The sequence below is a fragment of the Calypte anna genome, chromosome 3 (assembly GCF_003957555.1).
Source record: "Calypte anna isolate BGI_N300 chromosome 3, bCalAnn1_v1.p, whole genome shotgun sequence".
Lineage (NCBI taxonomy): Eukaryota > Metazoa > Chordata > Aves > Apodiformes > Trochilidae > Calypte > Calypte anna.
The window spans coordinates 54613882-54637177 of NC_044246.1; the positions used below are offsets into that span (position 1 = coordinate 54613882).

General features: G+C 37.0%; 1 protein-coding gene across 3 annotated transcripts in view; it reads left to right on the plus strand.

Moving 5' to 3' along the window:
* NVL (nuclear VCP like) overlaps nt 1-23296 on the plus strand; it is a 43650-nt gene that overhangs the window by 278 nt on the left and 20076 nt on the right. For 2 of the 3 annotated variants that reach the window (XM_008495311.2, XM_030448736.1), the window contains exons 2-18: nt 1373-1446; nt 2722-2774; nt 2863-2956; nt 3838-3892; nt 4418-4669; nt 6770-6896; nt 7181-7257; nt 7478-7612; nt 7964-8065; nt 10933-11050; nt 11519-11657; nt 15238-15511; nt 17485-17703; nt 18362-18466; nt 19151-19213; nt 20557-20676; nt 21641-21740. In XM_008495311.2, the coding sequence (XP_008493533.1) occupies nt 1373-1446; nt 2722-2774; nt 2863-2956; nt 3838-3892; nt 4418-4669; nt 6770-6896; nt 7181-7257; nt 7478-7612; nt 7964-8065; nt 10933-11050; nt 11519-11657; nt 15238-15511; nt 17485-17703; nt 18362-18466; nt 19151-19213; nt 20557-20676; nt 21641-21740 (2107 nt within the window). The remainder of the gene's footprint in view (nt 1-1372; nt 1447-2721; nt 2775-2862; nt 2957-3837; nt 3893-4417; nt 4670-6769; nt 6897-7180; nt 7258-7477; nt 7613-7963; nt 8066-10932; nt 11051-11518; nt 11658-15237; nt 15512-17484; nt 17704-18361; nt 18467-19150; nt 19214-20556; nt 20677-21640; nt 21741-23296) is intronic. The other variant, XM_030448733.1, reaches the window with a different exon arrangement.

Below are 23296 nucleotides of genomic sequence, written 5' to 3' on the forward strand. Positions count from 1 at the left end.
CGGGGGTCGCAGTGGGGTTCCCCATGGCTGGGCTCGCGTTTCACTCCCCTCGCTGAGGGGCCTTGAGCGTCTGGCCTGCAGGGCTGAGGGAGCGAACGGCGGCGAGCGCTGGTACCCGGCCGTGGGGTTTTCAGGACTTTGAAAGGGCTTTAGAAAGGCCTTTGAAAAGACGTTTGTTTGTTTGGCTGATTTATTTGCTTTGATTTTTTTGATTGGTTTTCATATTATTTCTTCTGTTTGGTTGGGTTTGTTTTTTTCCCCATCCTTTTCAGTATTTCTGGTCCTAGAAGAGGCTGCTATTTCAAATGTGAATAGTAAAAAAAAAAACAAAAAACAAAATAAATAAATCAATTATCCCCCCCTTTTGGTAGATATAGTCAAATTATGTCTACGTGTGCAAACATGCCCGTCTATTATGTTAAATAAGTGAAGAAAGGGAGAAAATGTGTTTACTTGAGCAATACACTTACAAAGATTGGGGAGAACAGTGCTTCCGTCAGGTGGCAGTGTTACACCTGAATATTTGAAGTGACTTCACAAATAAAATATTATTTTTCTGTGTATAAGTGTACTCCACTTTTAATTTCTTTTAAAGTGTGAGCGGCTGTTTCAGGAAGCTTGTCTTACTTGCCTTTACAAGATCACGGTGATTATGTCGTGACTATTCTGAAATGAAGGAGCCTACCATGGATTTATGGTAGGCGTGGTATTTTCTGCCATCGGGTCAGGGGCTACCCATGGTAGCCACTGGAAGAAAGGAAGAAAGCACATACAGTACAATTATACTTGAAACTTAGTACGGTTTTTTACTGTTTCATAATCATTGTTTGAAAATAGGCTGCATCAGCTGCTTTCAGAGAAGAAAAAACCTTGATAGAGTTCCCGTTCTCTATATACTTATATATTTTTCTGTAGTAATCATTAAAACATCTTATAAAAATTAAAGCACTTATTATGACAATATCCATACCAATTGATGCAGAGTGTTTTATTTTTATGATAGGAGATCTAAACCAGAATAAGGTTAACTCTGAGAAACCAAGAGCATTAGAAGGGTTGATAATAACATGGTGTGGGTTGCAAAGTCGTTTTTCTTACTAAGTAGAAACGATGTAGTTGCACCACCAGAAGTCACTGAAGCACAAAAATACAGCATGCTGCTTTTCTCCTGCAGACACATTGGCTGGTTATCTGTGTCTTAATAAGTATTACCCCTTCCTTTGGGATATACTGTCTAATGTGTTCCAAGGCAATATAAAGCTGTTTCCAATTTTTGTTTTGACATCTAAGAGGGCTAGAGTTTGAAATAAGCATATTTGATTTAGCTGTTCTGATGACGTTGACAAAGATTTTATTTGATTATTTGTTTCAGTATCTTGCAAGTAGTAAATGTGGGCAGTATGTTGACACTGGAATTCTAGCATCTGATTTGCAGAAAGCCTACAGGTGAGCATAGATATGTGTTCTTACATTCTACATTAGAAATATGGAGCATATTACTTTGTTATTTTGCATTTGTATTTTTAATCAGAATTTTAATTTTCTTCATATTAATGTCATTACCAGTTGTTGAGGTTGGTTGAAGCAACAAAAGAATTTCCACTCCACTGTTTTCCTCTGCCATTATATCTAATAACCTTTATTAATGCATTGGCTTTGCAAGGTCTACTTGTGGTTTGTGGTTTGTTTTTTTTTTTTTTACTGGAGGGAAGTTATGGTTTTTTATTTTAAAAAAAAAAGTTAAACAGCTATAGAAGCATTACAGCATGTTGGTCCTTATTCCAGTAAACTTAAAATATGAATCACAGAATGATTAGAGTTGGAAGGGACCTTAAAGATCATCTAGTTCCAACTCCCCCTGCATGGGCAGGGACACCTTTTACTAGATGAGGTTGGTCAAGACCCTGTCCAGTCTGGCCTTGAGCACTGCCAGGTAGGGGGTATCCACAACAAAAATGTAGGACTCAGTAAGACACTGAGTCCTGCTCAGCAAGACAGCCAGTCTTAGGCTTTTTTGAGTGGAGAGCAAGGTTGCATTTCAGTGGATCACTGGTGAGTGTGTAAGTTGGGGAAGGTGGATAAGTATATTAATTTATGTTTGCATGGTTTATTTATTGCCTCGTTAGAAAAAGGGAGCCAGAACATGCTTAGGATGCTTACAGGTATTGGGGTTGTGGGTTTTTTTTTATTATTCTGTCAGCTGTTGTATAAAAACAAATAAATGAAATATAACCTTAGGAAGTGAAGGTAGATTGATGACTTTTTTTGTGTTTAAAGATATTAATTGAATCAGATTTTCTGATATTGGCCATTATTGATTATCAGCTATTCCTTGCTGGCCTGTCCTTTCTAGACTGTAGTACTGTGTCCCTATGCTGTTGTTTGAAATTACATGTAAAAAGCTGGTAGTGTTGTGAAACAGTATCTAGCATGCTCATGTGTACATTGCTGCTCCTCTATATCTACAGCTGAAGAGGACCTTGGTATTTTTTACTAAACATCCCATTAGAGACCAATAGAGTTTAGTGGATTTGTTTCATTACAGTGTCTGAGCTATTGCAAGCTTAAGAAAACAGTCATGTTTTCACATAATTGTGTTTTCATAAGAACTTATGTAGAAGCTTGAGTATCAACTTAAAACATATTTTCTGCTGAGGATGACAATGTGTTGCAGGGAAAAAGCAGTTCATGTTACATGTTTATTTTGGTTTTTTTTTCCAGTGCAGACTATGGACGAAGAAAAAGAAACGCTTTTAGAATACAAGTTGAAAAAGGTAGTTCTGTTAGTATTATGTCCAAGATGCTAGATTCTTTGAGTACACTTTGGCTGTTTTCTTAAGATGTTTAAACTTTTTTCTTCAGTGTTTGGAATAATCAGTAATGAAAAGGAGTGTGAAGATTTAGCCATTTTAGAAGCTGAACATGCATCAAAAAGAGCAAGACAAGAGAAAAATGAGTAAGATTTTTTACCATTAGATTACTTAAGCGGTGCCATTAAAATCATAGTGTCTTTCGAGCTTTCTGCCTTCGTGTTACTGAATTTTGGTACTTTGAATGTTACAGATAGATCCTTGATTTTCCATAGCCTTGTTTTCGTCAGAAGTTACCTGGAGTTGATGGAAGCACTTTTTTTTCACTTAGTCAGTCATGATTGCTTGGCTGTGGGAAACATACAGCCCTGAATTAGCAGATATCCTTGAGACTTCCTTGATAGTTTTCCACATAAGGCCCCAGTTCTTACCTGATTACGTTCCTTTGCTTTGTTCATCTTCCTTGAATGTGAGACATACTAGCTAGACCTGAGATCAACAATACAAGACAGGTTATTCAGAGTAAACCACTGCTGGGTATAAGATTGGAATTAAGATTTCTTAACTCCTAACCCTGTGCATAGTCTCATGGACCATTCTGGTTTCTCTAACCCGTGACAGGTATTAAGGGTCTCATGGGAAAAGGACATTGTAATCAGAAGTACTACTCAGCAGTGATTTGCTACCACTTCCCTTTGTGCCAGCACTGGTGATTGTGTGATCGCTTTGTGAACTGGATCAGATTGCTTGTGTGTAATTTTTTTTTTTTTTAGGACTATCTTCCCAGCTCTGTTGCCAAGTTCATCCAGCTCATCACAGACTAGAGAGGGATGCATGTTTTATCTCTTCATAGTAGTGACTTTAGAGTATGGGAGTCAGGAGTTTTTCTCCATCTTAGGCTAAATAATGTGGTTGTGGGAAACGATGTGGTGGAAATTACTTTTGTTTTGTGGGTGTCTCATATGCAGTTCTGCTCTGCTATTCTGCTCTGCTACATTTATAGCTTTTGTCTTCCTCCCTTGTAAAGGGCTGCATCAAGTGCCACAGATGACTCTGATTATGATGATTATCCAGAAGATCTAGTAAGTTGTATTTTGTTATGATTTTTTTGTTTTGCATAACACATGATTGCGTGTTGTGAGATTGCATTGCACTTGGCGAATTTAAAAGTGGAGATGAAGATGAGGTATCATCAAGGCTGGAAATTTCAACTGAGAATCTATATAGCTAAAAGGATGCTATTTTCTTAAAAAAAATGAAGAACCTGTGGTTGGGAATCACTTTTCAGGAAAGCACACGGGCAGCCCAAAAGACTTGGGTATTAAACAAATGCAATTATTAAAGGAACTGACATATCTGCCTATTACTAAAAGGTGACTGTCAAGTAACAGGGGTCATTTTAGGGTAAATTGAAAAGGCTGTTGCCTCTTCAACCAGCAAATGTAGTTTTGTATGTGGTCATTTTGGTTTGCAGAAGAGTGGTTTGGAAGAGACATGACTTCTTTTTCCCACAGAGATAACGTTAAATGATGTTTATGGAAAAGTTTTCACTTGCCTCATGTACATTATAACCTGTATGTTTTCTTTTAAAATACATAAATCTGCAGTCTACAAATCACATGAACAGTTCCCTTCTAAGCTTATACAAGAAAGGAAATTCTGATTCTGTTCCAAGCACTCCAAAAAATGAACCCCTGGAAACCGCCCCTCCTGTGCGCACAATGCCTCAAAGAAGCGCCCTCTCTTCAGGAACAGGAGCTGAAGGGCATGGGTTCATCGACAAAACTCCATGTGGAAAAGACTTTTTCATTGACCTTTCTGAGGATGGAGAAGGAGATAAAAAGAAACTAACTTCTGAGGTATTGTGTTTTACAGGCCCAATGTGATTTAAGTAGCAAGTAGGAATGTAATTTCCTGTGTAATTTGACAGGTTTTTGAAGGGTGGTACTGAAACCAGAAGAATTGCCTGGATTTTTAATCAGTATTATTTTTATTAGAAACATGCGTGCTATGTTTGAAGATTGTGGACATGTTAATTAGATGGGAAAGATAAGCTTAATTCCAGTGTAGTGCTTTTTTTAAACCTGGGTTTCTTAAGATAAAAGGGCTTAGCACATTTTTCTGTCATGTCAGAGTTTTAAACCTTCTGGCCCTTTTCAAGCCATGTTTGAATGGGATATAAAAAAATCACCAAATTATGAAATACCTCGACTTTTTTTGAGGAAAATGTAGTGCAGTATTATGGATCCAGGCTAGTGGCCCTACTGAGAGCAAGGTAAGTGGAACTTAGCTGTTATTCATTCCGTTTCCCAGTGGCCAGCCTAACTAGTCAGGAAGCATGATCTTGCTGCAGCCATAGCATGTGGTCTCCATTATCTATTGGTTAACTCTTAGTGAGCCTGGGGAAAACTGAAGTTTTTATGATGGACAAGAATTGGTGAAGTTGAAAGGATCAGGCAGTTAAAATAGATCCTAGTCCCCATTAAAACATACTGAGCATAAGCTGACCATGAGCCAACAGTGTGCCCAGGTAGCCAAGAAGGCCAATGGCATCCTGGCCTGTATCAGGAACAGCGTGGCCAGCAGGTCCAGGGAAGGGATTCTGCCCCTGTACTCAGTGCTGGTGAGGCCACACCTCGAGTACTGTGTCCAGTTCTGGGCCCCTCAGTTTAGGAAGGATATCGAGGTCCTGGAGCAGGTCCAAAGGAGGGCAACTAAGCTGGTGAAGGGACTTAAGCAAATATCCTATGAGGAGAGGCTGAGGGAGCTGGTGCTGTTCAGCCTGGAAAAGAGGAGGCTCCGAGGAGACCTCATCACTCTCTACAACTCCCTGAAAGGAGGATGGAGCCAGGGGGGGGTTGGTCTCTTTTCCCAGGCAACTCTCAGCAAGACAAGAGGACACGGTCTTAAGTTGTGCCGGGGGAGGTTTAGGTTGGACATTAGAAAGAATTTCTTTACCGAAAGGGTGGTCAGACATTGGAATGGGCTGCCCAGGGAAGTAGTGGATTCTCCATCCCTGGAGATATTTCAAAAGAGACTGGATGTGGCACTCAGTGCCATGGTCTTGTAACTGCAGCAGTAGTGGATCAAGGGTTGGACTTGATGATCTCTGAGGTCCCTTCCAACCCAGTCGATTCTGTGATTCTATGATATGGTTCACTTTGTGATCCCCTCTCCTAACCCAGCATTTTTTTTTATTTAGAAAAAAAAAATCCACTTTGTTTAGCTAGGAAAGCTTTTTATTTATGTATGGGAGACAAAATTTATGCTTTTTAGTTGACCAGATGTTTTTGCAGGATGCTCATTTTTTTTGTGCGAAGGAAGAACTTTGTTTACATCTACCTTTCAAATTTCACAAAATGGTTCTGAACACAAAGATTTGACAAATCATTCCATTATTGTAGTGGTACTGCATCCTCTTATTTTTAGAAATAGAACTAAAGGGACGTCTTTGAATTGGTAAGTGTTTGCAATGCTGTGTTATTTAAAAAAACAACCAACAAAAACAAGCAAGCAAAACCTGTAGTTATTGAACTTATTTTTGTTACTTTCTCCTGTATTAGTCCTTTTCTTTCATGTATCAGCACTGAGTGATATTTACTTCACTAATAGCTACTCGTGACTTCAAAGTAATAAAAATTGTTTCAATTGGAGTAAATAGATACAGTTTTATCCATTCCTAGAGTGGATTACTTTATGGTATGCAGATAACTGTTATCTGATTTTGGTTAGTGGTTTGGGAGTTTTGGGGGTTGTTGATTTGTGTTGTTTTTTTAAAAGCAAAAAAGCAATTTGTGAAACTAACCCTTTTTTACTAGAAGAAGGGGTTAAATTCCTGCCTTGCTTGTCTTTATTCATATAATATGTGTAAGTTAAGCATTTTAAGGATATTTTGTTCTTTTAATCGTTTGCACAAACATAGAAGGTTTTGTTTATATAATTCTGGTTTTATGCCCCAGAAATCAACAGAAATTTCTGTTTTGGAGGATGAAAGAAAGAAGACAAAGGCTAAGAGAGCAAAAAGAAAAAAGGGAGAATTTCTGGATCTAGATGGAGAAATTGATTCAATCTTATTTGAAGAGAAGGGTGAGAAGTTATTTTTTATGTGCTGCTCCAAACATTGAGATTGTATTTGACCATGGAATCCATTGGCAGAAAAGTGTTTTCTGAAGTGCAAAGAAGGGATTTCAAGCGTTTTATTAAGAAATTTAGTTTTAATGTTGTACTAAAAAAATATTCCAGTCCTATGCCTACCAAAAAATAGTACTGCTCCATGTGCTTAGCTAAATGTTTAGGATGAGTACTTTTTTGTTTAGTGTAAGCAACTATTATGTCATGTCTAAATTTGTGTTACTTTTTCTGCTTAACAGTTAGAAGGAAGGTACCAGAGCTTTACCACCCTTCAGTGAAGTTTGAGGATGTAGGAGGCAATGATGAAACTTTAAAGGTTAGTTAAAATTTCATTGGTGGGATACAGAGTTCAGTGGACAAAATGTCACATAAAACCGACAAAGAAGAAATCTGGTATAGTTTGTCTGCATGGCACTGAGAATAACTGTTTATACCAACAGCAACAAAGTTTTGGGTTTTTTCCCTTCGACTTGCTTTATTTTGGCCTACTTGTAATATCAGCAATCAAATACTGATTTGTCTCTTGAATCTAACAGGAAATATGCAAGATGCTCATTCATGTCCGTCATCCTGAAGTCTATAACCACTTAGGTGTGGTTGCGCCTCGGGGTTTTCTTCTGCATGGACCACCAGGATGTGGAAAGACACTACTTGCACAGGCAATTGCTGGGGTGAGATAGCTTTAATTTTACAGGTTTTTTGTTGTTGTTTGGTTTGGTTTTTTGTTTTAATTATATTTAGAGGAAAAAAAAAAGCAATAATCCTCCTACATGATACACTGTTACTTTTTTTTATCACTTTCCCTCCTATCTTAGTCTAAAATATATTCATCTTTATTTCCATTGTTTAAAGTCCATCTGAATCTGTTCTTGATAAAATTTCATATATGGAGAGGGGACATAGTGACAGGGATTTATGTAATCTTTGGGTGTAAAAGATGTCACAGGAAAATACTTGTCCTCTAGGACAGCCAACATTTCTAACCTCTGAATATATCATACAGTGTTCCTTGTCTCTTTCAGGAGCTTGAGCTCCCGATGCTGAAGGTGGCAGCAACAGAGATGGTGTCTGGAGTGTCAGGGGAATCTGAGCAGAAACTGAGAGAATTGTTTGAGCAGGCTATGGTGAGATGCCTATGGGAATTAACAATGTGAATTGTTTGTTATTTTCTTTGCAAAGATTCATACTTTATTGCTCTGGTTTGAATCTGAGTGAATGTTAGTGAGAGAATCTTTATGCTGCTGCACACAGTCATAGTGTCTCCCTTTCTTTGACCAGAATTGCATTGTACTGAGTGTCATGATGTCATAGAGCACAAAGATTACTCTTCTGAAATCTTGACAAAAGCTATTTCATCATATCAATGTAAAGAGAGCAACATACAATATTTGCCTATTTGGAGGTGTTTGGCTTGATATATAAAACCAAAAAAGACATAAGAGCAGCTTACTGTGTTTTTTGCTGCAATGGTTTTTGCTGGTTTTATATGGCAAGGAATTTGGGTGAATGTAGAAGACTTAAGATTTTGGGAATTTAGGTATAAAGTAAGAGATTTGGTACAAATATGAGCCAGAATCAGGCTACAGCTGAAGTTTTTCTTTGGTACAACTTTAAGATTCAATAAGTTGCAGCAGACCAGACAGGTTGAGATGCTTTTAATTTAAACAAATGCAGAATTTTCTTGTTTAAGTGTGTGGCTAATGTTTTATTTCATTAGAAGAGTTTTCTGTGCCTGACCTCTGAGAATGTTCTAGTTTTCCAACTATATTCTCTTTTTCTCCTCTCTGCTACAAATTTAATGGGTGTTTACCATATGTTCCTGTAAAAAAGAATGATATACAGGGCAAAAAATACCAATTGTGAAGCTGTAAGATTATTATGTTTCCAGTTCATCCTGTTTCCTGTTCATACTGTACTTTAATTTTTAGAAAGCCTTGTTAGGTGTTGTTTAGAATGCAATTAATGATTGCACAGAGTTTTTAGAAATTACATAACTTTTGTATGGATAGTGATTGAAAGGAGGCTGTTTTTGAAGAAAGTAAATATATTGCATAAAGTATGTTTTAAAATAAAATCTGTTGCATTTCTTATAGTCTCTCACCTTCACTAAGTATTTAGTTTTTCTACCAATTTTTATGTGGAGGGGAAAAAATACATAGTTCCACTGTGTGTTGTGAATGTAATCTGGAAATATTATAGCTCAGTTGCATTTTTTCCCCTCCTATCAGATAGAAGGAAAGTGAATGACAACTAGATGGCGTCGTTGTTACCTGATAACACAGAAAACATGTTTTAGACCACCACTTAAAAAAATATTATTCTACTATTTTTTGAAGATGATTCTAGTGTTTTCCTTGAGTATTCCTTTGCACTACTAGTGCTTTTCAATAATATTAATACTCTTATGTCAGTTAAACTGTCCTGTTTAACTAACTTGATCTCCTTCTATAACATGGTGACTCTCTTATTAGACTAGGGTGTTGTCTACCTTGACACAAATCTTCATTGATGATTTGGATGAGGAGATAGAGTGCACCCTCAGTAAGTCTGCAGATGACACTATCTTGGGTGGCAGTGTTGATCTGCCTAAGGGTAGGGAGGCTCTGCAGATGAATGTAGATAGGTTTGATTTATGGGCCAAGGACAATCGTGTGAGTTTCTACAAGGCCAAATGTTGGGTCCTGCACTTCACTTTAACAACACCCAGAAGTGCTATAGGCTTAATAAAGTGTGGTTGGAGAGCTGCCCAGCAGAGAGGAACCTGGAGGTGTTGATTGATAGTTGGCTGAACAGGAGCCAGGAGTGTGCTCAGGTGGCTGAGAGAGCCAGTGGCATCATGGCCTCTATCAGGAATAGTGTGACCAGCAGGACCAGAGAGGTGATCTTACCCCTGTACTCACCCTTGGTCTGGCAATGCCTTAAGCACTGTGTGCAGTTTTGGGCACCACAACATTGAGGTGCTGGGAAGGGTGCAGATAAAGGTAACGAGGCTGATCAGGGGTCTGGAGAACAGGTCTTGAGAGGCTGAGGGAGCTGGAACTGTTCAGTCTGGAGAAGAGAAGAATGAGGAGACCTTATTGCTCTCTACAGCTACCTGAAAGGGAATTGTAGTGAGGTGCATGTTGGCCTCTTCTCCCTAGTCACTAGCAATAGGACAAGAGGAAACAAATTCAAGTTACAACTGGGGAGGTTCAGAGTGGATATTAGGAAAAATTCTTCACTAAAAGGGTAGTGAAGCATTTGAACAGGCTGCCCAGGGAGGTGGTAGAGTTGCTGTCCCTGGGAATGTTCATAAAATAGGTACACTTGACACTTAGGAAAATGGCTTAGTGGTGTCAGTGTTGTACGGCTGACAGTTGGATTTGATGATCTTGAAGGTCTTTTTCAACCTTGATGATTCTATTATTCTATTCCAAGCATTTCTTTGCTATTAATTACAGTAGCCATTATTCTATATTAGTGTTGGCTTTTTAATGAATATGAAATACATGGAATTTAAGGACACTTACAGGAATTGCTAATTTTTACTTTTTCAATAAAGTTGGCAGATCGTTTTTCATTACCACCTGCTCCTTTTGCTTCATTGTTTGAATAATACTGTCTCTTAAAATTCTGTAGCTCTAATGTCACTAACATTGAAATAAGTAAAAAAAAACAACATCAAATCAGACCTTTCTTGTCTTATTTTCTTTTTTGGACTTAAGCAATTGCATATTTATGGAAGACAAAGCAATGTAGAGGTACATACAAATTTTGGACAAATTATAGAGATGTTTTTACTCTCATGCATTAATTATTTCATAGCCTCAGCTCAGCACAGTTTCATAGTTTGGTGGCTCTCCAGATAGTTAAAAACAGAATTGTCCTCGGACAGGTTGACTATACAGTAGACTTGTAATTATAAAACAGAAGATCTGAAATAAAATCTTTCTCTCTTGTTATACACTGTATCAGTGTAATTTTGTAATATTTTATTATTTCTTTTCCCTAGTCCAGTGCACCATGTGTCCTTTTCATTGATGAGATTGATGCAATCACCCCAAAAAGAGAAGTTGCATCAAAGGACATGGAGCGAAGAATTGTGGCTCAGTTCCTAACTTGCATGGATGGTCAGTTTCAGGAACATCTGTACTGAGCTGAAGTTTCTAATTTCCAGGCTCACTTTCTGCTTTCCTTCAGTAGAGACTCTTGGTTGCTTTAGTGAACATGGTTGTAATAATTTTGTCATATTTTGGCGTAGTTTACCTTGAGGGTGGTATGAAGATTTCAATAAATTAGAGGGGGTGTTAACACATTATTTTTGCAGTGGTCTGTACAGCATTATGTAAGCCTTTCAGTTGTATAAACAGATATAGCAGGAAAAGTGTACAATAAAATTTCAAATTATTATTTTTATTTTCACAAAATGCAAATTCTAGGTAGTAGAGATAAGAATGAATGGCAGCTTAGTATGACTTTTGCTTAGCTATCTCTGGTGTTCTTAGTGTTATTGTGTGCTGCAGAAAGTCTCACACAGATGTCAGAACAAAGTTGAGACAGTGAGTATGAATATTAACTTCCTTCCTTCCTTCCTTTAGACTTGAATAATGTGGCTACCCAGGTCCTTGTTATTGGAGCAACTAACAGGCCTGACTCACTGGACCCTGCCCTGAGGAGAGCTGGGAGGTTTGATCGAGAAATTTGTTTAGGGATCCCAGATGAAGCAGCAAGAGAAAAGTATGTGTTGTAAAGTTTCAGCTTCTTTTTGATTAATTAATGAATAAGAAAATAATGTGGAAGTTAAGATAGACATTAAGGAAAAGTACTTTATTGTGTTAAGTCCTGTTTGTGTCTTTACACCCCAGTGCACCAGCACACACTGAAAAGTGAAGAACACATTACGCGCATCTACTCTTTGTCTTGGTAGCTGTGTCTAAATTTGGGGTGGTTTTTTTTCTTGTGTAGAAATCTACTTTTAGCACTATGTTAATGAGTTTTGAGGTGCCTTAGCAGTATAGATGGTGGAATTAAATATATCTTTTCTATTGCTGAGAAGGTTAACATTGAGTCTTTGGTGCTCCCTATGTAACTTTGAAATTAGGAACATAAATTAACTGTGGCCTACTTGTTAGTCTTTTCAAACACATACCTTAAACAGCAGGCCTAGATGCTTCCATTCCGTGAGGAAACTACCAGGCATTAAGCCAAGTTGCAGTCATCCTGTTTTGGATGTATCTGTAAATAGCTGTTCTTACTCCAAAGTTTTGAAAAATGTTTTTTTAACTAAAAAGGAACTGCTACTCATTTCTACAACAGCAGAAAACCCAGGAAGGGAAGTGTGAAAATGGTTGTGGATTATCTTGTTACAGGAAGGAAAGGTTAAAGGATAAGTTCCTTCTAGCTCAACTGATCTTATTTGTAGGTTGAAAAAGCAAACTATTCTGCTTTTAGTATTGCTCAGTTTGTCTTGTCAGCACTTTTGGTCATTTTCCCACCCTTTTCCTCCCCACCCCCTTCTGGCTATGCCTCCACTTATATTTCTTTTTCTTCAGCTCTGTAGTAATTATGTTCCTCTTGGTTGTGGGGAAACATGCAGGTGCTTAGAGGTAGAACTAAAGAGTTGACTGAATAAAGTTCTGATTCTATGATACTTCTTAGGTTCATGTTAAAAATATGATATGTCCAAAAATAGCAATGTTTCAAAGGGTAGAAGCAGTGAGTGGGAAAGCCATCACAGTGTGTAGAGATTACTTACAAGTGTAGCTCATACATTAGAGTGTAGTCACATCTGTTCATGTTATTGTTGTATACAGTTGTTTGTATTTGTATTCTGGGAGGTGTAGGCTTACAGGAACTGTTAATTTTAAAATTTTTTTATTTGTAAATTACCCTCTCCCCTCCTGGTGCTCATTTGTTTTATTTTAGGTGTTGGATAGAGTTTTGCCAGGGAATTTGTTCCTTTTTTTTTTCCCCCCCCCCCCCACATAAAATGTCATAGAGAAACAGAAGTCCTTGAAGTATGCTGATTTATCACACAGTGAATCAGTGTTGCTGAAGGCATGATATGAGCTTAGCTCCGCAGCCTTAAAGGGGTGGAGCACGATGAAGAAAGGTGTACCTGGAGATCTTGCTTTGCTTGCAGTGTTTTCTTGTGCATGTATGAAGCACGTGAAGGAAAATAATATATTTAGGACACAAATTGAGAATGAGTCATTTACAGTTGTTAAATTCTTACACTTTGAGTTGGTTGATTAGCTACAGCTGTTATCTGGCAGGTGGAAAAGTTCTTGGGAACCAAGCTAATAATAGCAATAAAGATTTAATTGAGAGATGATGGAACTCGTTAGTGGGAAGGCAAACAGCTGAAATGTATTATAATTTCAGAGTTTCAAATAGTTTAACTCGTTCTTTTCATAACTTTTCTGTAGTTACATTACCTCATCTGTAAAGAATTTAAAATCATTTTCATTGGAACTGGGAACTGTATTGGTAATCGTCACTTCTCTGGTTTGTGCTGCCTTTTAAAATATTTTCCCAGTGAAGTCACATTTTGTGGTTTAAACAAGATTATTTGATCTCTCTGCTCAGAGTTCTTCAGCACCACTATATGTGTGGTTTCAATTGCTCTAGTATTTTTTTACTATCCAGGTAGCTTTCAATTGCCCTTGTAGTAAAACTACAGCAGGAATAAAGTCTTGGTGGATCTTGAAGGGGGTTAAAGCTTCAGCCTTGGTAACAGAATGAAGAAGTACCATTAAGAAAACAAAGAAACAAAAAAACTACTCAAGCCCAAACAAACCATCACACAGAAACCAAACCAAGAAAAACCCAAACAATGTAAACAATATGAAGCATGGCACTTCACTGCCAGTTTAATACATCTGCTTTGTATTTGTGAGGGAACTGCATAGGTAGGTGTAACTTTAACTTTTGAGTGAGGATGGGGTAACACATTAAATATATATATATATAAGTTGCCTATAAAAATTTTACTGGTGATGTAGGAAATATCTGCAGTTATATCTCACTGACAATGGTAGAGGAAAGATACTGAAGATTAAAAACCAAAGCTCCTCACACAGTCTGATACTTGTTCCTTGCAGAATAGTTTGTTGTGGATGTTCTTCAATAAATAAGTGGGGTGGAACAGACAATGCAGACTAAGGCTGTTAGAGATACAGGGCTAATTATCCTAATGGCTAACTTGTGTGCATCTCTGTGGTTCATTCTGAGATCTCCTCTGTCAATTTTGAAGCATAGACTAAGGCTTAAAGAATCTATAATACTTAGATCCACCATAACTATCTTTTACCTACTGATTTATTTGCCTGGTTGATGCTGCTGGCTTTTAAGAACTGAAAGGAAATCAGTGTATAGTTTTGTGGCTGTCAGTATTGATTATTTCCTAATTGAGTAGTGAAAACGGTTCCCACTTTTTATGGTATGTAACTATTATTTTATATTTTGCTGTGAGGATGTGTATTAGCCACTACTCATACGTCATATGAATTTGCAAAAATAACGGGTTTTATGATTTAAGTAAATTAGAGATCTCTTTCAGGGAAAAGGGAAAAAAAATTACACCACCTTTAAAGAGATGTTTGTACTATGAGAGGTTTTTACATAAATGAGTCACTTCGTGAAAGGAGTCGTTAAGAGAAGAAAAGACAGTAATTAGGAGTGGGTTTTTTCACCCTTCCGGTAAACACAGCGGCTTCCCCTCACAGGGAATCTCTGCTGCGAGCTGGGGGTGGGGGAGGGGGGATAGGAGATCTCGGCTTTTGTGCAGATGTGGTCCCATAGCCATAGCTGAAAGTTGAAGTTATGTGTGTCTGAGGCCTTTTCTCCTTTTCCCTCAGAGTTTTTATACAGAAAAAAGGGTTATGTCTTTCCTATTAATTATTGGCAGAGGCCTGCAATTTCAGGGAGTTCCTTGTGATATTCAGGAATTCTTCACTTCTTGTAATCTGATACCATTTTGCATTACCTCTCTGGCAGCTAATCATATTATCGTTTTATCTTCAGCTGTCTGAGATTTTGGTGGAGTCAGCTTTTTGATACATTTCAAACAGAAGCTGATAGACCAGGCCCTTTTGTTTACTGATACATTTTAAATAATGTAAATTAAGATGCTTTGATATATTTTAAAAGAGTAGAGAAATGGGGGACCAAGACACAATTCATAATTTCACATCACTACTGTATTACTTCAGTTTATGTGAACAGAAAGAGACCTTAATGCTGTTTATTTTAAAATGAAAATTTTAAAAAAGCTTCATCTTTATTATGTTGGGTTTTTTTCTCCCTGCTTGATCAGAATTCTTCGAACTCTGTGTCGAAAACTCAAGCTCCCAGAGTCCTTTGAGTTTCATCATTTAGCACGGCTGACTCCAGGTTATGTAGGTGCTGATCTGATGGCTCTTTGTCGTGAGGCAGCTATGTGCACTGTGAACAGAGTCCTGGTAAAAGCAGAGGAGCAGGAAAGGAAACCTGAACATGCTGAAGGAAACACAGCTGACGATGGCGTGGGAGTAGGAACAGACATCCTGATGGAAGAAGAAAGAACCAAAGAACTAGAACTTTCTTCTAAGGTATTTGTTCCTTGAAGCATGCACCTCTGATATATTAAGAATTGAGTGATTTTATAGTTGTGAAAGTCATTGCTCATAAATCTCTTCAGAAGTGTATTGACTGTAAGAGAATATCATATTCACACTGAGGTTTTACCAAGCTGTTTTCTGTGCCCGGAGTGAAACCTATTACACTGGGGTAATAATACCTATTATAGCCTGGGTATTATAGCTATAATACCTATTATAGCCCTAAGCTATGACCTGACATAGCTTAAGTTAGACAAAGTCTAGAAGTATTTGTGGAATCTTTTTTGCTCCAGCTATGTAACTATTTCAGATAAATCACACGTAGTGTCTAGTACCTATAAAAAGTTTCAGGAAGAGGTATCTGTCCTGTTTCAAAGTTGGGTTAGCAATGCAACTTGAACTGTAGAGAAAGTATCTGTTAATGTGTGGTACAGATGGAACTGTTTTGCCGAAAATAGCATTTCCAATGCCCGAATTATTCTGTGGCCCAAATAACATGCTGTGGTCAATGAACCAGACTGGCCCTACTCCTCAAAACTTGGAATGTGACTGTGCCTTCATTATGTGTAGACTTACTAAAGATTTTTATGGAGAAATAAAAAAAAATGGGGTTTAAATCCACTGGTTTTAGAAGGACCATCAAAGAAAACTGTATTTTAACAACAACAGTGCAAAAAGCTGCAGTAAGCCTTTGTATTGGAGTAACTTAATCATAGTGCATGCCTTCTAGTGTTTCCTGAGGCCTTCTGTAGCCAAAAGAAAGCAGGGAGGGGCAGGTAGTTAAAGCTTTTATCAACATCACTGTGATCCAAGGGGTTTTTGAGAATGAGGAAGTCTAATTCTAACAAAGCCATGTTTTGATAGCTGGCAGGAGGTTGACATAGTCTAATACAGGCTATTGTCATTAAACCCATATATTTATAATGAAAAAATAAGCATACAAAACCTTTAAAAATCATTCACACAATTCAAATAAACAAACTCAGTGGTCTCAGCTGTTTCAGAGTTTCTCTTAATGGTTCTGTTAAGAAGATGAGGGAGCACATAAAAGAAATATCAGGCACTATAAACACTCCTATTTCTTTTAAGTCAGTTGTGGGGCTATCTTAGTTGCAAAAAAATATGAAGCGGCACTTTGTTTACATACTGCAGTAGCAAAAATACAGAAACTTAACAGAGTTTTTACTACTTTTTTTCTCCATCTAATTATAATAATCTGGTATAGTTTTACTTGTGATGCAGTATCAGTTTCCTTTGATACTGCTTTTTTGTGTTAGAACTGTATTTATGTTGTGAAGGTACAAAGTTCTTTGATTAAACGTTTTCTCAGATAGTTTCCTCAGCAAGGACCTGAGCATGAAAACAGGGATGTTCCTGCTTGGGACACTTGTAGTCTGCAAGATCGGAAAGTGTTGAAAAGCATTATCCTGTATCTCTATTTGCTCAAACATTACCAGGGCCTGGTTACAAAACCAGGTCTAATCAGCCCGAGGGAAAGAGTTCATGACCTGAAATCAGATTATGATAAATAAAAGTGTATAATCTAAAAGTGTGAGTTTAAAAACCTTGTATCTAACTGAGTATTCTACAAATTGTTGAAACTGTGCTATTCAGCAGAGCTGTTCACTCTCTTGAGTGCAATAGCTTATTAAAACTAGAATGAATACATGTAATCAGTGCATATTTTTGAAATTTCAGCATGGAAAGAACTTTCTCCTAATGAGTGGTAGCTCTGTTTCCATAACATCTAAATCAAGATTAGCTGTTAGCGCAGTGCTTTCACAAGTGCTTTCCTGGAACATTTTATATTAATGTTTATTTTAATGTTATTACATGGATTTATGTGTATTATACATACTGTTTTGCAGTAACAAATGTTACAGGTGAAGAACATGTTGCTTTAAAATGGTTCTTAAAATCTAATGCAGTGCATAATCTTTCTCTTCCTTTCTGTGTATCCTAAGGATGAATTGCAGAGACTTCTGAGTTTGCTGAAGAAGCAAGACCCCTTGCCTGAGGAGCAGCTGCAGAAGTTGTGCATTGAGATGAATGATTTTATTGTTGCATTGTCATCAGTGCAACCCTCTGCCAAGAGAGAAGGTTTTGTCACAATTCCTGATGTAACATGGGCAGATATTGGAGCCTTGGAGGATGTCCGGGAGGAGCTGACAATAGCAATATTGGTATCTCTTAGCCTTACTTGCAAATATTTTTTTTTTGTTTGCATTTCTCCCTACGCAGGAAATAAAACTATTCTTCTTTGTGGTTTTCTTTTTTTGTTGTTTTGGGTTTTTTTAATATTTATTGAAGGTAAAATAGGGTGCTCATGAATTTCTGTCATGCTACAAAGTAGAACTTTTGCAACATCTTTATTTAAAATAGCCAGATTTCTATAATTTGCTTTCAGATTTGTTACAAGTTTGGTGCATGTATTGAACATGTCACTTATTGTATTCATGCTTTCAGTATTTTCATGACTGATAAATCTTGCGTATTCTAAAACTTTTGTACCAATTTGTCATAGCCTGAGTTATGCAGCTGCTGCACAAAGAATCGAAGACTACTTAGGTGGAAAGTGAGCTATCTCACTGCCAGAGGAATACGCAACACCTTAAAATGAACACTTTAGTAAATAAGTTTTTTCCTCTGAATAATGGTACTTCTATTTTGGGGTACTTTTCCATGCAAGATAATAACATACTGTTTATCTGTCAACTGTTTATTCTTTTAGCCTATAAAGAACTGGAATAGCTTTCTTACGAATGATTTTTCATCCAACTGTAACTTAAATGAAAAGTTGCATGTTAACTTTTTGTCAGTTAACTATGGTTTATTTTATAGGCACCTGTGCGTAACCCAGAGCAATTTAAAGCTCTAGGCCTGTCTTCTCCAGCTGGTGTCCTGCTTGCAGGGCCTCCTGGGTGTGGCAAAACTCTGTTAGCTAAGGTAATGTATTTTCTAAACTTGTTTAAAAATAATGGAGAATCTTCTTGAGGTGGTTGTCTATGTAAGAGTGACTGAGTTTGGATGATACTGACAGAAGTTGGGCTTTTGCACCATTTCTCATTAGAAAATTAAATTTGTTATTCTGTGCTAAATTTACTTGATTTTCGTGTCATAAAGTTACAATTTTGCTCGAATTAACTCTAAATTATGTATTTGCAAGTAGTCTACACTCTTGTGTATTTTTATGCACTGTATTATGTACTATAATTACCTTACTGAAAATACTTTTGTTTTCCTTCTCCTTGAGTATTTCAGTTCTTACAGCCTCCATATAAATACAGATAATCATGGAGTTTTGAAATTGTCTCTCATCTTTGCCTTCAAATGTTCTTAGTTGTTGAATAGCTCTAACTCCCACTGACTATTGATGATTTAGCTAATATGGGGGAGGAGAAAGGGGTATGATTCTGGAACACTGCCTCATTAGAGAGATCACCTTGCTAAATTTCCCATCCCCCCCTGCCACTCTGAATTGCATATAATTATACTTCATAGAGTTTTCTATATTTTACAAAGTTGATAACTATGTTCCTTCCCTTGAGTTTATCTCTCCATAGACAGAGCCAAGGAGAAACATATTTTTTATGTTCTTTATGTATACATCTGTGTTTCCCTTTTTGATAGGCTGTGGCAAATGAGTCTGGACTGAACTTCATATCTGTGAAAGGTCCTGAACTGCTAAATATGGTATGCACTAACCATGCTTTTGTGATTTATGGAATTCATGTCTGAAATGTGGGGCAAGCAATATTCCTGATAATTACACAACTCACTGTGGTGCAACTGAGGTTGCCTAATTTAAGTTTTTACCAGAGAAATTCTTCATCTGAAAAGGAAAATGTTATCTCACTAGTTTAAGTATATATCGTGGTTTAAATTACCTGTGAGATGGAGCCCTCTTGGCCAAAGTGGGATTTCTAAATAGCTAACTGCATTCATCCATCATTGCTTTTATGTAGATCAGGAAGAACAAAAATTTGAATCTACAGATTCAGAATACAGAGATCAATTGGTGATCAGTAACAGCAAATCAGCAAAACAAAATTTTCAACTTTCAAATTTGGAATTGTGTTTTGCCAGTCATTTTAGCCTGTTAAGGCAAGTTTGAAACCTTAGAAAGCAGTGTGGTTTTTTTAGTTGCTAGAAGTTATTTTTAAAGATTTTAAATGTTTACATATAAAAATCCTGTACACTGAATGTTTGAAGCACTAGATTTTAAGTATTGTAATATAACTTTGGTCCCTTTTAGAGTAAAGATGAGGTACTGAACTAAGAAAAATGCAGCCCACGTCTTGGAAGACCATAGCAGTTACCAGTGTATCAGTAATGTGGAATTATCAATACTGGATTCAATAATACTTTTCCTGGATATTATTTTTATGTGTACTGCAAGTACTGATGCAGGCAGGAAATAAAACTTAAATCAATGAGAAGCCCTATTACCTTGTAGAGTAAAAATAACGTGTTTGGTATTGCATCAAAACCTGTTTGGAAAAAATGAAGTGTTTTCATTTACAACTTAGCAACCACTGCCCCTGCAGTTTGCTCTGCTAAGGGAAAGACTGGCTTATTTCTCAGTTCCTTACTGTCATCCCCCATTCAGGCTATGATTATATGAACTTCAGATGTTCATAGTGTTCATGTTGCTCACTGGGTTTGTTTATGAACAGTTGAAGAACAACTTAAGGAAGATTGTTAATTCTCATCAGCAGAATGATGGCAATTAAGATCCCAAGAAAGTAGGAATTCTATTAAATATGAATGTACTGTGAACTGTCAAAAGTGAACTAGTTGACAGCTAGTTCCCATGTATCATGTTGCCTCGGTCAGTAAGGAAATAAAGATAACAGACTGTTATTAGAAGTAAGCTGATTAGCAGGTTACTTCTCCCTTGCAAAGCACCTTAATTAGTGTTTGAAAATATAATTTTTAATTATTGTTATTTATATTTAATTAATATTTATGTTGTGGGGGGGGTTTTCCAAGGAAAACCATCACATCTTACATTTTTGCAATTTCATTTGTTTTAGTATGTTGGTGAAAGTGAACGTGCTGTACGCCAGGTATTCCAGCGTGCCAGGAATTCAGCCCCCTGTGTTATTTTTTTTGATGAAGTTGATGCTTTGTGCCCTCGGAGGTCTGACCATGAAGTGAGTGTGTCTTAAAGTATCTCCATAATTAAATAAGCTCAGTTGCAGCTTTTGTGGCACTGTAGTAACAACAGAAACAGCTGGAAGTGTGTTATGTTCCATATCTACCAAGAAAAACAATCCAATCAATTTGAGAGAGTATTTTGGTCAAATTTTTATAGAGTTTAATAATCTTTTAGTATGTGTATACAGAAGGAAATATCCAGAAAATGTGTGTATATCCACCAGCTTGGCTGTGTAAAGCAGTAGGAAAAGATGAAGGAGTCCAGTTTAATTTATGGCCAAATCCTGACACCTGTGTGCAGCTGAAATGCTTGCATAAAGCATGTAGTGATTTGAACAGCATGAACTGGGTCATGAAAATCTTTGAGACAGGAATATAAATGGAATGCATTAGACTTCAGAGCTGTTCTACCTGTGAAGTTTTCTCTGTCTTGATTTTTTTTTGTTGTTTTGTTTTTGTTTTTTGTTGTCAGTGTTGCTTTGGAATAGGAACTACCTACATCTCGATTGAACTTCTGCTTTTGGGAGGGTTATTTCCTTAGCACAAACTGTTAGTGTGTTGAAAAGAAAGCTGCTCTGTTTAAGTATTTGGATAAATCTAACTTTTTTTTCCCAAAAGCTGAATATTGAGAAGGTTTAGGTGTCCTTGCTGAGATAGACAGAAGAACAATTATTATCAATATCTACATGTATTTATTTGAATAAGTCTGTAATTATCAATAGGAAAGGATTGCCACATGTTGAAATGTGTTGTACTTAGAGCATGAATCTGGGGTGGAAACAAGCTGTGATAGTAGAAATCCAGAGTGCAGCTATGTTAAAAGTGAAAAAAATCCAAACCTTTTTCTTGAATAGTATTTTAGGGCTGGTAGCTTGTTGATCTTTTGCTACTTTCACTTTTTTGAAATAATCCCATTCTCACAGTTTCCTCAATTCTGCTGAAAATTTTCTCCTTTCACAGTCAGGAGTCAGTGTTCGAGTAGTTAACCAGTTACTCACAGAGATGGATGGTCTGGAGAATCGTCAGCAAGTTTTCATTATGGCAGCCACAAACAGGCCAGGTAAGGCTATCAGAATCAGAAACAAGATAAAGCAGACATCCTTAGTTCTCTTGTAATGAAATGAGGTGTTCTTACGTATTTGAAGTATATAACTAACCATGTTCTATACTTAAAATTACAGTGTTTTATCAAATCCAAACCTTTTCTGATTAATCAGTCTGTTTCCCATGCTTGAGACAAAGGGTGATGAAGTGATCTCTTTAGAGCGTCTTAGTTAACACCTGATACCATTGCAGGAAAAATGTTCTGGAAGACCTTTGACTTAGTTGGATTTTGGATTATCTTCTTGGAACATAAAAGAAGAAAAGATAACTAAAATATAAATTGTATATCTTTTGCTGCTTGCATTGATTTTATATCCAAAGCAGCCTTGTAGTATTCTGCTATTTTTTATTGTATTGTGGCATCTATCTCATGTTAAATCATATTTCCGTTTGTTTATGCTTTGCTTCCTGGGCTTCATGGTTCCCTCAGCCTCCAGTTTTTTTGCTGTTCCCTCACACTCTATCACATTTTGATATTGACAGCTGTGCTCCCTTTCAGTTTTTGGTAGCTTTTGCAATTCCTGCAGCATCTTCTTAGTTAATAAGCCAAGCACTGATCTCTACTTGATAAACATTACGTGTTTTTACAATCAACTTTCTACATCTTTTTTTGTGTATTTGGAGAAGTCCTGTGCTTTATACATAGCGAGAAACTTATCTCTTCCTGAATTTGAACTCCATTTAGATGCTGAGTTAGAAGTAAAGGAACTTGTTATCATTAAAAGAAAAATGCATAAAGGCATTGCACTCCTTTGGTTATTATTATTCTGAATGTTGCAACTGAAATTAAATGGAGGATTTCCAGTCCATCTTGGTAAAACCATACTGATGTAAGTACCAGAATTTTGGAAAAAAGTTTTGTACCTAAAGCATGTATTTGGCAAATTGCTGGTCACAAGAAGACACCGTTAGTTGTTTCATACCTGCATGTATGTAATGACAAGACTTAAGAGTCTAAGAAATGGCTTAACAGGGAAAAAATAGTTGCATAGCTACTTTGGATAGAAGGGGAATTTTGTCTGAAATCACCTAACATAGGGCAAGTCTTAGGTGGTTTTAGTTTTTCCAGCAGTCAAAATATACAAAGATTTTGAGGAAAATTTTCCTGTCTCTTGAATTCTTTGCACCACGACAGACTATCAAGCCTTCTATACACTGCAGTATGAGCAGCAGATGTTTAAATCTGTGTCTGCTTGTAGAAATACTTTGTTATAAAGTGGTAGGGTTTCCTGGCATGAGCTTGATGATTCTGACCTACCTATTCCAGCGCAGAGAAAACAATAAGGTTATACAATGAAGCACATCTATATAGATACAGTTGGATGTACTGAGGGTGCTAGTACTGGCATCACCAAGTTTCCTTAGGAAAGAGATCTTTTGCTAAAAAGCCTAGCTTTTGCTAGTTATGCTAGTGAAAGTTTTCATACTGAGCAGCCTTACTGCTTAGTAGTGTTTCTCAAGGGCTTCATATATAATTTCTGGTCCACAGTAAACTTGTTGTTATCTCTGACA